The sequence below is a fragment of the Lacerta agilis genome, chromosome 3, assembly GCF_009819535.1.
Source record: "Lacerta agilis isolate rLacAgi1 chromosome 3, rLacAgi1.pri, whole genome shotgun sequence".
In the NCBI taxonomy this organism is placed as follows: Eukaryota; Metazoa; Chordata; class Lepidosauria; order Squamata; family Lacertidae; genus Lacerta; species Lacerta agilis.
The window spans coordinates 93,325,286-93,339,224 of record NC_046314.1 but is presented as its reverse complement, the minus strand read 5'-3'; the positions used below and the strand labels follow the sequence as shown (position 1 = coordinate 93,339,224).

General features: G+C 42.9%; 1 protein-coding gene across 2 annotated transcripts in view; it reads right to left on the bottom strand.

The window, feature by feature from the left end:
- Positions 1 to 8,148: 8,148 nt before the first annotated feature.
- PTPN14 (protein tyrosine phosphatase non-receptor type 14) overlaps positions 8,149 to 13,939 on the bottom strand; it is a 112,431-nt gene continuing 106,640 nt past the window's right edge. For both annotated transcript variants that reach the window (XM_033144776.1, XM_033144777.1), the window contains exons 18-19: positions 12,499 to 12,662; positions 8,149 to 8,356 (exon numbers count right to left, since the gene is read on the bottom strand). In XM_033144776.1, coding sequence (XP_033000667.1) covers positions 8,228 to 8,356; positions 12,499 to 12,662 — 293 coding nt within the window. In that variant the 3' untranslated portion in view covers positions 8,149 to 8,227. The remainder of the gene's footprint in view (positions 8,357 to 12,498; positions 12,663 to 13,939) is intronic.

The following is a 13,939-nucleotide window of genomic DNA, read 5'->3' as shown; positions in this document are numbered from 1 at the left end:
TGTCTGTTGTATACACACGGCCATGTGTAGTGGCTTTGGATAGGCATGAGGCTATGTATTTTCCCCCTCCTCCCTTAAGAAGGCATTTCTCTTATGCAAGTGTGCATTGAGACACACCTTAAGGTGCACGTTTGTCCAGGGCCCTCCACTGAGCAGCTGAAGCTGCACATACGGGTTGCCGGTGTCAACGGGTCCGTGTGGAACTTAAATGGTTAGAGATGCCCTATTTGTGCTCATGAGTAGCAGTGTTTAGTGCACAGAGGCAGCACAGACCAATTGCATGCAGTGGACAGAAGTACTGCCCAGGCTTTCCCTCCCCTCTGAAGGTACTGCCATAAACTCTTGCACTTCAAAATATAAGGACGAACAGTTGGAAGCTAACACTTAACAAGTCCATAGAAGGCCCTGGAGCACATGTTTTACAGGAAATGAAATTAGTCAATGAAGCATAATTTCCAAGCAGATGGGCCTTGTCTTGATACTCTCAGATAGCAGAGTTTTAATCAAATGCTTGCTATGGCTGTGATGCAGTAGTTGATGAAAATCTTTCTGTGAATCGGACTGCTGCTAGCGGATGGGACTGTGTTACCAAACTCCAAAGAAAGGGTGCTAGCAGTGCAATTCTAAAATGGAAGGCAATTGGAACTAAGTCAAGTAGTGAGAGCCAGTGTGGTGTAGTGGTTAAGAGCGGTAGACTCGTTATCTGGGGAACCGGGTTCGCGTCTCCACTCCTCCACATGCAGCTGCTGGGTGACCTTGGGCTAGTCACACTTCTCTGAAGTCTCTCAGCCTCACAGAGTGTTTGTTGTGGGGGAGGAAGGGAAAGGAGAATGTTAGCCGCTTTGAGACTCCTTCGGGTAGTGAAAAGCGGGATATCAAATCCAAACTCTTCTTCTTCTTCTTCTAGTGGCTGTACCTTAGGCACACATGCAAAGGAAAAGCAATAGGACCATCTATTTACTTGTCATCCTTTGCTATCTCATCATGTCAAGATGTCTGCTAGGTAAGAGAGTGTAGAATTGCTATCACGGGTCAATATGCAACACTGCTGGATGGCACAGTTAGATGAGGGTGTCGTTTTATTTTGGACTCTGTTTACAGCCTTGTGATGCTCCCGGGATGCTTTGAGTCAAGTCACTACTACCATTGTGTGAGAACTGGGAAATAGCATGTGAGCTAAGGACTTTGTGTGCAGGTCACACAAAATGAAGTTGCAAAGGCACTTTACGTTTTAAATATTCTAGCAGATCAGCTTAGCAGCCATGGTCTCTTCCCCCACCCATCCCCTGAAGCACCTCTACAAACATACAAGCATCACTTACCTCCCAGCATGCAAAATTTATTGTGCAAAATTCACTGCACTTGTTTCTCATCCTGCAAGCACTGTGGCATTGCAGTGTAACCTAGGTAATCTTGCCTAATCTGTCAAGAATGTTGGAAGATACATGGTCCTGCTTTGCACCAAAGTATCAGACCAGGCATTTAAATTGACATCATTCCCCGTCACTGAGAAAATGCTGTAACACATTCCTTCTTTCACAGGTGCATGGCAACCCTCCCATTTTGGCAGTCAATGAGGCTATATTATGCTGGCTGGTAGAGATGGGCACAGTCCTACTCTATAACGAGGGAAGTTACAATGTTCTATAAATATATCCCATCCGTTGTCTTCAAATCAATAAGATGACCACTAGAATTTTGAGGGCAGAAAGTTTTATTGCATAATATGAAGGCTAAGCATAGTCTCTTACAAAACAAAAGCTTGAGGCAAAACTTTCTTTCGATGCAAAAGGCAGGTATTTACACAAAGGTAGTGTAAGGAGTAAAAAAAAAATATTGCAATTATTAATGCTGAAGAAAACTTTATAAAAACAGGGAGGAAAAGGAAAAAAGTGCAAAAATACTGTCAAAAGTCAATCGGTTCTATACAAAACAAAACCGACAAGCACAAGCTTATGTTCTGATATGAATATACATTAGGGTACAAAATAGCATGCATGCATAGATTTCTTTTATTTAAAAACAGGCTTTCAATAGTACAAAAAGGTGTCTGGCAGTCATACCGGATTAAGGGAGAGAAAAACAGTTGAACTCAATTGTTTACAAAATTTATACATACAGAAGAACGTAAGTCTTTCTATTAATGGCTCTGAACTCAACAAAGGAAATACCTGGTGATACACAAAAATACTGCAGTAAAACCAGACTAACAACAATCCAGTGATGTAAAATTGATTTAGTGTGTTAGTCTGTATAACACAAGTCAGATATGATTATACAGGTGCAATACAGAAATAATGCACATGCAACCGTTCTGTAAAACAGATACTCCTGTTTACACAAAGAGTGAGAATGTTCCCATCAGAGGTGATCCCAACAGGCTAATTTTAGTTCCTTGCAGCTCCTAATTTTTTTTTATTAATGCCTTTAAAGGCAGCAGCAGATAGCAGCAGAAAAACCAGAGTTTTAGAAGAACAGTGGCTGTGATGAATTAATATCCAGACGTTATGTTTTGGGGAAGGGGGGGAGTTTAGATTCTGAACCTGTTAATGGAACTAGGATTCATAAAAAGTGTTTCTTTTTTATCATTTGTGTGTACCCTACCATGGCATTTAAGCCACTTTGCAAAAAATCTGCAGCATACAACTGTAAGGCAGGCGACAAAACAGTCAAAAACTGGTAAGCCATGACCAGCCAAAAAAATTCAACCAACTAACATTAGTCCTCTTCAGGTGTTATTGCCCTCAGATGCAACACAGGTAGAGAGGAGCTGTGGAGACATGGCCTAAACCCTTCTCCTGGGGCTGTGAAACACCTCCCAGCATCTTGTGTGATCTTCCAGGGTTCGCAATTGCTCAGGGAGCCTCTGCAGACACACAAGGCTCCACAATGCAGAAGTTCACATAAAGCTAGGGCGTACAAGGGAGATTTCACCTGGTACCGGAAGATAGCAATGATGATGCTAGGAATATGTCCCTGAGCAGTGCTTCCATAATCTGGAGGCAACCAGATAAAAAGACCCCCATCTACAATAGCTACCCACCCAACATTAGAAAGCAGAAATGTTCATAAAATAGGAACCAAATATCTAAGTTTCTGAGAAGGTTCATATGGGAGAAGAATGTGCTTACAGTACACCTAGTGGAGGAAGCCAGAGGAGGACTTTTCAGGAAGATTTTAAACTCTGAGGAGATCCATATAAGAGAAAGCAATGCTTCAATAATTTTAGGGCTTAAGAGGCCGTCGCCAGCACTTTGCATTGGGCCAGGAAAACAACATAGTTGATTCAACATCACTATGAGTTTCCTCGACGTCTGGACTAGCTGTAATCCCCAATAATAATATCACGGGTGTGACAGTCATGTGACCTGGATATCACTAAAGCAAGAATCATCGTGGCCAGTTTGGATTTGCCCAGGGAAGGGCATAAAACTACTGCCACCACCTTACACATGCTTAAACTGTCAACAAGACTCTCCTAAATGTTAATGAAGTACTGTAGTGGTCATCCAACAAAAAATGTCATGGGAGTTTGGGTGCACAGGCGATTTAGTAAAGCATTCATTTTCTGCAGAAAGAAATGGGGTTCCTATAAACTTCACTCTTCTTTGTATGCAGATACCTGGTTAATAAGTTTATATTAAACTCCCAAGTTAGATGAAACCTTGGGACACAACCCAGCTTTCTCAACAAATCTTGCTTCTTTCAGCCCTCATGGGACCCATTCTTGAATAGGCATGTAGTTTTCAACTAACTTTATCTCGATCAGGGACTACTGAACATAGACTTGTGTTCATAAAGGAAGAAAAGCCAAAGGGCTGCATGATAAAACTATGGCAAAGTAACGGAAAGCAACTCTCATAAAATCCCTGCTCCCATTTATTCTGGGGCAAATTCATTCCCAAACTTGGATGCGATCTGAGAAGGAACTTGGATTTTGAGAAAGCACTTCGTTGAAATCACAACCTTAAGTTTTACTTTTGCCAAGTGACCCCACTAAAAGGGGGGGACACCAGTATTGATATACTGGTGAGTGTTATAATTAAGGGCAGAGAGGAATAACTGAAGATATGCAAGGATCTCTTGTTTTGAGTAAGATGTTAAGAAAGTTGTCAAGGTCAAATCTAATGTGAAAAATCACAGTAAATTTAACAGGCGTTTTAATTTTAAAAGAAGGAAAGTCACTTTGAACACCATCAGCCATTTTAGGAATAGCATGAAAATTGTTGCTTATTATGTTAGCAACTATTTGGCTCGCTCGTGAGCATTGTTCGCTCATTGCAGGAGGCTTTCCCTTGTAATTTTGTGTGCAAGATGTGTGCACTGTGACAAAAAGCCTTGGCGGCTTTGCAGCGACTTTTCCCTTTTAGCATCCATTATGCCTGCTTATTAAATATGGCTCTTTTTTTGTTTGCGCACTTCCAGAAAAGCCAAGAATAAACCCATTCCAACCCAGATCTCGTAGTAATCAGACCTTTGGAGTGGTTGATTTCCCCCATCTTACTCCCTACCTGTCAGGCCAAATGGAGCAATGGGACTTGACAGCTCTGGGTTCAAACTTAATTCATCATTAGGAAATTATTCAAAAAGCTATAATGAGATAACTAATTTAATACACTTTGCTTCAAGGTTTATTCCTTGGCCAGCTTCCCAGATACAAAGCGTCTCTGTGCAATTATCATGCAGATGCCACTAAAAGACTTTAAATGGTTGCAGCTAATTTAACAAGAGATATGTTGGCATCGACAAGGAGATGCTGGACTGAAAATTGGAGTTAACTAAAGAAGCAGCAGGAATTCTAAAGGTGCATCAGCAAAAGGCTTTCCCTGTGCTTTCTTCACTTAATCATTTTGGGGGGGGGGCAACTTGAAGTATCTCTTTTTCTTTACCAATGTGGTCTACCATTTTATTAGGAGGTATAAAGTCTGATTGATTCGTCAATTAAATTGATAGATTAAAAACACTTTCAGGGAGAAATCCTAAGCTCCCAAGAAGGGCAGTTGGGAGTCCCACTGGAAACTGTGTCTCTCCCTCTGCAATGTGAAATGGAAGTATGTGGCTACAGGCCTCCTGGCACTGAATGAATGTCATTGGTGGCACTGAAATGTCATTGGTGTCCCAAGGGTGAAAGGGTTAAAAAGAGGGCCACATCAATGGCAGATCCGGATCTAGTAGATTCAAAGCCCTGTCATTGCCGAAATTGGCCCCCAGAATTGGAGGATGGGGGAAAGGGAGAGAGACTACACGAGTGGAGTTATTTTTCCTAACCCAGGATTTCCATGGGAAATTCTATGGGATTTTTTTTAATGCTTTCATTTGTTCCAATGGAAGAGGAAAAGCCTACCAAATAAAAAGTGGGTGGGGGAGAACAATGGAACTCTCTCCACGATGTATTCCTCCACCTCCTTCCATAGATTTGCTCTAAAAGTCAAAGAGCGCAGCTTGATTATGCACCAGTACTTATAAAAGGGTACAGATAGGAAGCCAGCACCATCTTAACAGGCACATTTCTCCTTTTCTCCTACACAGAAGAAAATGCCTGTTCTTAGATGAGCTCTGCTATGATGTTTGTGTCATCACCTAAACATAAAGGGGATTCATTTCTAATGCTTTTTGCTTCAGAAATTGAGGGCTGGGTTCAGCTAAGTTGCTGCACAAATAGAAGCCAGCACAATGAGTCCTGCTAGTGCATTGGTAGGCAACCTAAGGCCCGGGGGCCGGATGTGGCCCAATTGCCTTCTCAATCCGGCCCCTCATGTTTTTACATGAGTAGAATGTGTCCTTTTATTTAAAATGCATCTCTGGGTTATTTGTGGGGCCTGCCTGGTGTTTTTACATGAGTAGAATGTGTCCTTTTATTTAAAATGCACCTCTGGGTTATTTGTGGGGCCTGCCTGGTGTTTTTACATGAGTAGAATGTGTGCTTTTATTTAAAATGCATCTCTGGGTTATTTGTGGGGCATAGGAATTTGTTCATTCCCCCCCCCCAAAAAAAAATCTAGTCCGGCTCCCCACATGGTCTGAGGGACGGTGGACCGGCCCACGGCTGAAAAAGGTTGCTGACCCCTGTGGTAGTACAATTGGACTCCCCCCCCTCACACCTTCTTCATCCTCCCCACACATCACCCCTCATGCCTTCCCAAATCTGCTTGGGAAGACTGGGAGAACCCCCAGTGCTGGCGGAGAAGGGAGATTTAATACAGTAATGTTTGAACTGACGGAACTATCACCTTAGCGCAACATCGAGTTCCACCCACTGTTATTTTTTCACACTTAACAAATTAAATTAAAATGCATACGATTGATTAAATGAATAAAAACTGGGATTTGTGCCTGCTTTCTTTTGTTACATCCAGTGTTGCTCTTGGGTAAGAAGGGTACCAGCTGCCTGCCAAGCTCAGCAATAGCTGCTTAAGCACCATTGCCTGAAATTGACGGCATGCAAAGAAGCAAACAGAAGGCCAAAGAACCAACTACAGAACATCATAGACGCATCGTTGAAGGAGGGGCCGTGCATAGCTTAGAAGTGGAAAGCACTCTCTTCCTGCAAACAATTCCATGGCCGATCATCGGGTTTCCCAGCTGAATGGCCATCGGACAGCCACTGCCAGTCTAGACTAGGAGGGCACAGGTCTGACTCACAATATAAGGCCGCTCCTGGTGTTCAAAAGTATTTCTTAACCATAAAAAACGTACACTCGGAATCAGAGCATGAATATTTACGGTACCCATGAGGTCTGTTGAAATGAGTGGGAGCTGTGAAATCTCATGGGCCTGCACAGAAGAATTTCCCAGTGGCTGGTTCCCTGTACAAGGCCTGAGCAGGCTTCCAACTTTCTTTTGTACGAGAACTCTGAAGTCCAACAAGGGGAGAAAAAAGTGGGCAGGCAAAGACTAAGAATTAAAGAGAAGGGAGCCTCTGAGCATGTGCTCAGCCAAGGAATTTGTGATCAATACCAGAATTAAATCCGCATATTGTTTTCACACAAAATCAGTTCTGGTTTCCCTCCCAAATGTTCCATAAAATCACTGATAGAGCTGGGTGGGTGGGTGGGATTCTGCCCTGTCTGCATTTTTTTTAAAGCAAACAAACCCTATTCTCATTTCCTGGACAAAGGCATGGAATGGAAAATCATCACTCTTCAGGTTTTGCACATTCCCAAATTTTGCTACGCGCTAAAGTACCAAAAATCTATCTGTTAAAAAAAAAAATCTGCATTTTACAGTAAAATACATTTAGAAACCCACAGATTTCTTCTGAGATAAAATATGCATTTAAATACACATTTAGAATACGTATTTAGATTTGTATTTAAATACGAGTTTTCGTAGTTTTACTTTTATAAAAAAAATAAAAATAAAAATCAGATTTAATGTGAAAACAAGGTGTATTGTGACTGATAGCCAAAACATGTGACAAACTGACGCACAGGACCGGGTGATCCATTTCGATCACAATGCTGCTCAACTGGATGTTAAGAGCCGAGTGGAAAACCAGGCTGTTTCCCTGTAAAAAGCTGCATGCATCACACACAGCAATGTAATATTACAGACAGTAACTGTTTTAGGCGCATCGGATATGTGTGCAACTGCACACACACGCATCACACCAAACACAGAAGTGACTCAAAAACAGCACAAAAATGTCACAAAAGGGGGCAGAACAAGGCGGGGGTCGAATGGGGTGTTTGCAGCCTTTTCAATGGTGTTTCAAAATACACGATTTCACTTATATGTGCAGTGTGTTGGAACGTAAATTGGGAGTTGCATGTATAGAAAAAGATATTAATTTTTTAAATATGAGTCACCTCTTCTATGCCCTGAAAATAGTTAGCATGCCTCCAAATTGAAGAATAAAAACAGCCACTGCCTAACAGGTCGTACAGAAATGCGAAAGTCGAGAGAACGCTGTCAGATAGGAACTGTCAGGTTGTAAAAAGAAGGTCAGCCATATGAAATGTGTTTCCATAATTCCAAAGTCATAACGTGTTTCACAAATTAAGAACATTCACACATCATTGCGAGGAAAAATAATAATAATAAATTATCTCGTATAAAATAATTTGTAGGAAGAACAAGGTCTCCCTACTGTCGATTTTGCGTATTCGTCACAAAATACTGCCAAAAGAACACACGCCCCCCCCCCCCACAACTTGAAGGGAGTGATTCTCAGCCAGATCCAGAAGGCTGCATGAATGGGAAAACAGCTGGGTCTCTTCTGAGGCTGCTAAATGAGTCTAGAGTTTTGCAGGAAGAGGATGAGGACTTGATAGACAAATTTATACTGAGCGATGGTTTGGATCATGAACATCCTTTGCTCCCGCAGGTGTTGCAGCATCACTGGAACATCCACTCTCTGCAAAATTGAAGGAATATAAATATGTAAAAATATGTACATATAAATGTACAAATATAAATATGTAAAAAAAAATTGTGACATGGGAGAAACCGTGAAGCCCGCCATCGCTTCGCTCAGGATTCCTGCCACCCCTGTTGCTCTGCACATTAAAATAACAAATGTTAACAACATGTTAAAGGTAAGTAAAAGATGTATCCATTTTAGAACCCTAAAGTAGTAGAGGTTGTCAGGACATCACCCCGTTTGCCTCTACATAGTTCCATCCTTATTTCAGACATTGTGATATATCGGTATAGCGCTATGTTTAGCTGGTGATAGATCATGATGTTGAAAACCAGACATCGGCCAGCCCTACTCAGTAGCTCTCAAAACTGGTACGGTGAATGAAGTTGTTGAAAACAGAGTGGAGATAGATAAGATGGGAAAATTAGAGCAAACTGCAGATGGAGAAGCCATTAAAAGCATTTATTATCATCTTCATATGAGAAAAAGAGAACAGTAATGACGTCTTAGAAAAGAGGTTGGGAAATAAAAGGACATCTGTCACCAAGCAACAGCCAGCTCCTTCTTCCAGGCCGCAAGCTCCTCACCTGAGGATACACTTCTCACCTCATCACTTTATCTCACCAATGGCCTTCTTCAACTCTGTCATTACCTTTTTGACTGGAAGAGTCACCCTGTTAGCATTTCACTCCTCTATTGCTGGATGTGTGATTGTTACATCACATGTCAGTGTTTACTTTCTAGGCTTGGAAAGTATGAGAACGGAAGTCAGTCTTATCTCTCTTCTGCTGTACTGTACTATTGTACTTTTCTCTCTCTCTCTCTCTCTCTCTCTCTCTCTCTCTCTCTCTCGGAGAAGAAGTGAGAGGACGCCATGATTGCTTAGTCCTGTATATATTGCTTAATAAATCACTTAGAACAGGGGTCCCCAAACTAAGGCCCAGGGGTCGGATGCGGCCCAATCGCCTTCTAAATCCGGCCCGCGGACGGTCCGGGAATCAGCGTGTTTTTACATGAGTAGAATGTGTCCTTTTATTTAAAATGCATCTCTGGTTTATTTGTGGGGCCTGCCTGGTGTTTTTACATGAGTAGAATGTATGCTTTTATTTAAAATGCATCTCTGGGTTATTTGTGGGGCATAGGAATTCATTCATATATATTTTTTCAGAATATAGTCTGGGCCCCCACAAGGTCTGAGGGACAGTGGACCGGCCCCCTGCTGAAAAAGTTTGCTGACCCCTGACTTAGAATGCTACACTCACGCTCCACAATTGTTTCTGCTATACTCTACTGATTGACTATATTCTTTAGACATGTGTCACTGGTGCACACTGGGACTGATTTGTGATCGTCCTGGGCTGCGCTTCATAAGGAAGACGCCCAGAGAGGTCTGTCTCATTCCGGGGGCTGTGTGTGCCCTCCAGGCGTGTTCCGACAACCCCGAGAACAAATGCCTTCTGTCCTTTCCCTCTAAATTAACCTCAGGATTTCACACCAGTTTCCTTCACCAAACCACGTTCGTTTCCAGTGTACAGACAACCTCATTTCTGAAACTTCCCTTTCCACACAAAAGGGGCTTTCCCAAGCTGGTTCCCTACAGATGTTTGCGGACTGCAGACTCCCATCAGCCCCAGCCAGCTTGGAGTCTGTGATCCAAAACATCTGGAGGAAACCAGGCTGGGGAAGATTGACCCACCAGACCATGGCAACGTGGCAAGGGCCTCTTTAGTTCCCTTGCCACGGAAATAAGAGGACTTTGCTTTGATTTCATGTAGGCTGCTCTGGGAGCCTTTCTGGATGAAGAGCGAGGTACAAATACTCTAAATAAATAATTGCATCTTGCATCTCAGGGCTTGTTCAAAAGATGCACTTTGGGAAGTTCTCAAGCTGGCAGTAATCTCCACTTCTCATGCATTCCTCTCCCTCGCCGTGAGGAGAAAGACCATATGGAGAGCCCTGCTCAATCAGGCCAAAGGCCCATCAAGACCAGCAGTGGCCAACCAGATGCCTATGGAAATCTGCAAGTAGGATTCTGAGGCAACAGCACTCTCCCTGTCTGTGATTCCTAGCAACCAATATTCAAGAGGCCTAGTGCCTCTACAGTGGAAGGGGAACACAGCCACCGTGGCCAGTAGCCACTCAGCGTTATCTTCCATGAATTAATCATCTGGCCTGTACTAGATTTTTGGGGGGTCAGCAGTTCCCCAGCTACCTGAAGAAGCTGATGGAACCAGCATTATACTGAGGCAGACAGCTGGCTAGAACTGTCTGTTGCTCTCCAAAGGCCTCAGGCAGAGATCGTGCCCAGCACTGCCACCATGACCTGACGTTTCAGCTACAGTGAAATCACAACAGTCTGGGAAAAGAGAAAGAGAGAGCGTATTCTTAGCGGCTGCACCCAGATTATGGAATGCCTTGCCCCGTGAAGGTTGCTAGCTCCTTCCCTCGCTCATTTTTGCCAGTAATATTGATTTGTACAGCTTGTATATAAGTTTGCAATCTGCTCATGTATCGTTCACGAGCTATATATTTACAATAAAGCAAAAGCATTGTACGGTTGAATATTGTTCTGGTATTTATCATTCCAAGACATTGCAAACAAGAGACCCTCTTTCTATAAACTTACTTGGTTCTTCTGTAATATGTTTGGTCATTATTACGATGGTTTGTGTTTTAATCTAGCTAATCTGCCAATCCTGGGGTGGTATTCTTTTCCCACTTATTTGCAATACTTATTTTTGCAGCTGTCAATAACTGAAGGCCTTTTTATTCTAGCAGGCTTTTATTTTATGAGGCAGACAATGTTCAATCAATCAATCAATCAGTCAATCAATGTTTATTATGGCAAATGGTCAGCAATAGAGGCAGACAATGTTCTTGGGGTGTTTTGTTTAAACCACCACCTGGTCTCTTGGTCTCTCTGGAATTGTTTTGTATTGTTTTAAGGAACGGCAATTTTTCATGTAGTTAGCTGCTCTGAGCAGTGTCTTTTAGGCTAGAAGTCTGGGATATAAAAAAATTAAATAAAGGAAAATTTAAATAAAGGAGATCTTGTTATATGCAAAGCATGGACTAATGTACTAATGAGGGCAAATATTATTATTATTTTGAAAAATAGTACAGCCAAGTTCATTTATTACTTTCTCCCTGAAAAGAATGAGAATGAGAGTGGGGTACACATACCAAGTCTAGAACCAGGTAGACAGCACCAACCAGAATGCAAAGCCCAAATAGGGCCACACGGTGCTCTCCCTCCCTCCCTCCCTCCCTCCTTCTCTCTCTCTTGACCAGGTTCCCTTATGGAGCAATCCATTTGAGGCACCTCATTCAAGCAGATGCAGGTTAAGAATGCTGCTGTGTGGAATCTGATAAACAGCTCATGATCTAATTGTTTTGCTAAGCCAGTTAGAACTTAGCCTTGCCTAGGCAGGCATGGGGGCAGGGAATGCAGACCAGTTGGGACTCGCACAGCCCAGCCCAAAAACTGAGCACCTGCCACATTTGTCTTTTCCCCCCTACCTGGTGCAAAAACAAATCAGTTGCTACATCCTTGTTTTCCAAGTCAAGCTTCCTTAATGTTTAGCGATCTGGGAGAAATATTTTATAAGTCATGGCATACTTATTGCAACTCTCTAAATGAAAACGTTTTCTTTTTCTTTTTTTTGTTCCTCAAAAAAGTACCTTAAAGGGGTGGGTGTGGTGGGTGTGTAGAGGAAGCGGCACTAAGAGCGCAGCTCTTACTTGAAAGAAAGTAATGAACCTTGCTTACCAGTTTTAGGGTCAGGTTATAAAACCTATCTAAAGGGAATCACATAATAGTTTGGAAAGGTGTTGTGAACAGACGTTTTGCTTACCTTAAGCTTTGCAAAGAACTGTCAATAGACTACTTCTTGCACTTCACAAACAACCAGCTCCATTTTGTCACGACACCTGACAGCCACTTTGGGCATCTGCTGAAGCAATTTGCAAAAGCTTCCGCCAGGCTCTTGGATGTTTGTTTAGACTGAACCTGGTTAACCCTCTGGAATTTGTGGACCTCCTCCCCACATACTTTCACGTTTTGCAGCAGGGCTTGCAGGATCACACCTGTGTTTAAGCAAGAAGAGGTCCGCCTTCTGAAAGACAGGTTTGCTCACCTCATTGTGCTCCAAGCAGCCAATCATGAGCTCCGTCAAAATGACGACCCCCGTCCTCCCCACGCCGGCGCTGCAGTGAACTACAATCGGGGGGTTGCAGTTGTTGCTGCTGTCCAGGACACTGTTGGTGTGGCGTCGCACGGATTGGATCTCTTCCAAATAGGCTGCGTGGCGGGAATAAAACGGAAATCACATTCATGAAATGCTACCCAGCTTCACATAAAAAGAGGACAAAATGCATGGAGGAGCAAGCTTCCTTTTAAATTATGATAATTTACAATTCTTAGAAGACACTAATTATTTGGCCTCTGGACAGCAAACAGCACCGAGTTAAGCAAGAAGCAGCAGGGTGTCAATTACTACTTGGGACTTTGGTCCTTTAAATTAAACAGCTCTTTAAAATAATAATAATAATAACACACTCTCTCTCTTTCCCCCTCTGCAAATCCCCAAGTCCCTTAAGCAGATGACTGTAGACATTACTTACAGCAATTCCTGCTATTAACAGGCTGGGATCAGAACAGCAGCAAGGTCCCCTTGAAACAAATGCCTGTCAGAGCCAGTATCTAATGGGTAGGGAGCATCCATCTGGCCCTCTCCTTACCTTGCAGAATGTCTCTGAATTTCAAACATGCCTGCTGCTGCTCTCTCTCTCTCTCTCTCTCTCTCTCTCGCAGGCCTGTTTCATGCACAAATTTTCCTACACAGAGAAAGCCCCGTGTAGGGTAACAAAGAAGGAAAGAAAGCAGTTGCCTTGCGTGGTAACAGACAGCCCTCTTAACGTGGGTTACATGTCACTGAAAGTTACCAAAAAAACCTCCTTAGTTAAGTAGACATGGGAAGGGTGTGTGGTGGGCATACCAGCTCTATTGCTAATACTATCACCCTCCACAAGTGGCAGCCTGAAGATGGAATCTGCATGAATACAAGAGGCTCCCTGCTGCAGAGTCATCCTTCAATTTCTGGAGGACAACCAGGGTGTGTGTGTGTGTGTGTGTGTGCGCTCAGCCCCACTAATCCCATCACTAACTCACATGCTTGCTAAACACAGACGTATTTAGGAGTGAAGAGGGCTACTGCCTTTAACAAAACCTAAAGGCTCTGTGGTCTACATGAACCCAACCTTTATAAGAAGAGACATGCTGTGTGTGCCATATGCTTCCAAGGTTTATCAGCTAAGAGCAGGGCCTTTAGAGTGGTGGCACCTGCCCCTTGGAATGCACTCCCAACGAACATTAGGTGGGTACCTATGGTATTAGCATTCAGGGGCCTGCTCATTTATCGGTCACCCATATTTTCCCTGATGGGGGCTCAGCCTATGTTTATGTATTAATATGATCTACTCATTTGTGATGTATTGTGTGCTTGTTTCATGAAGGTAATTTTGCTGCCGTTTTCATGCTGTTCATCATCACTATGTTTTTTTTTTCCAAATTCTGAT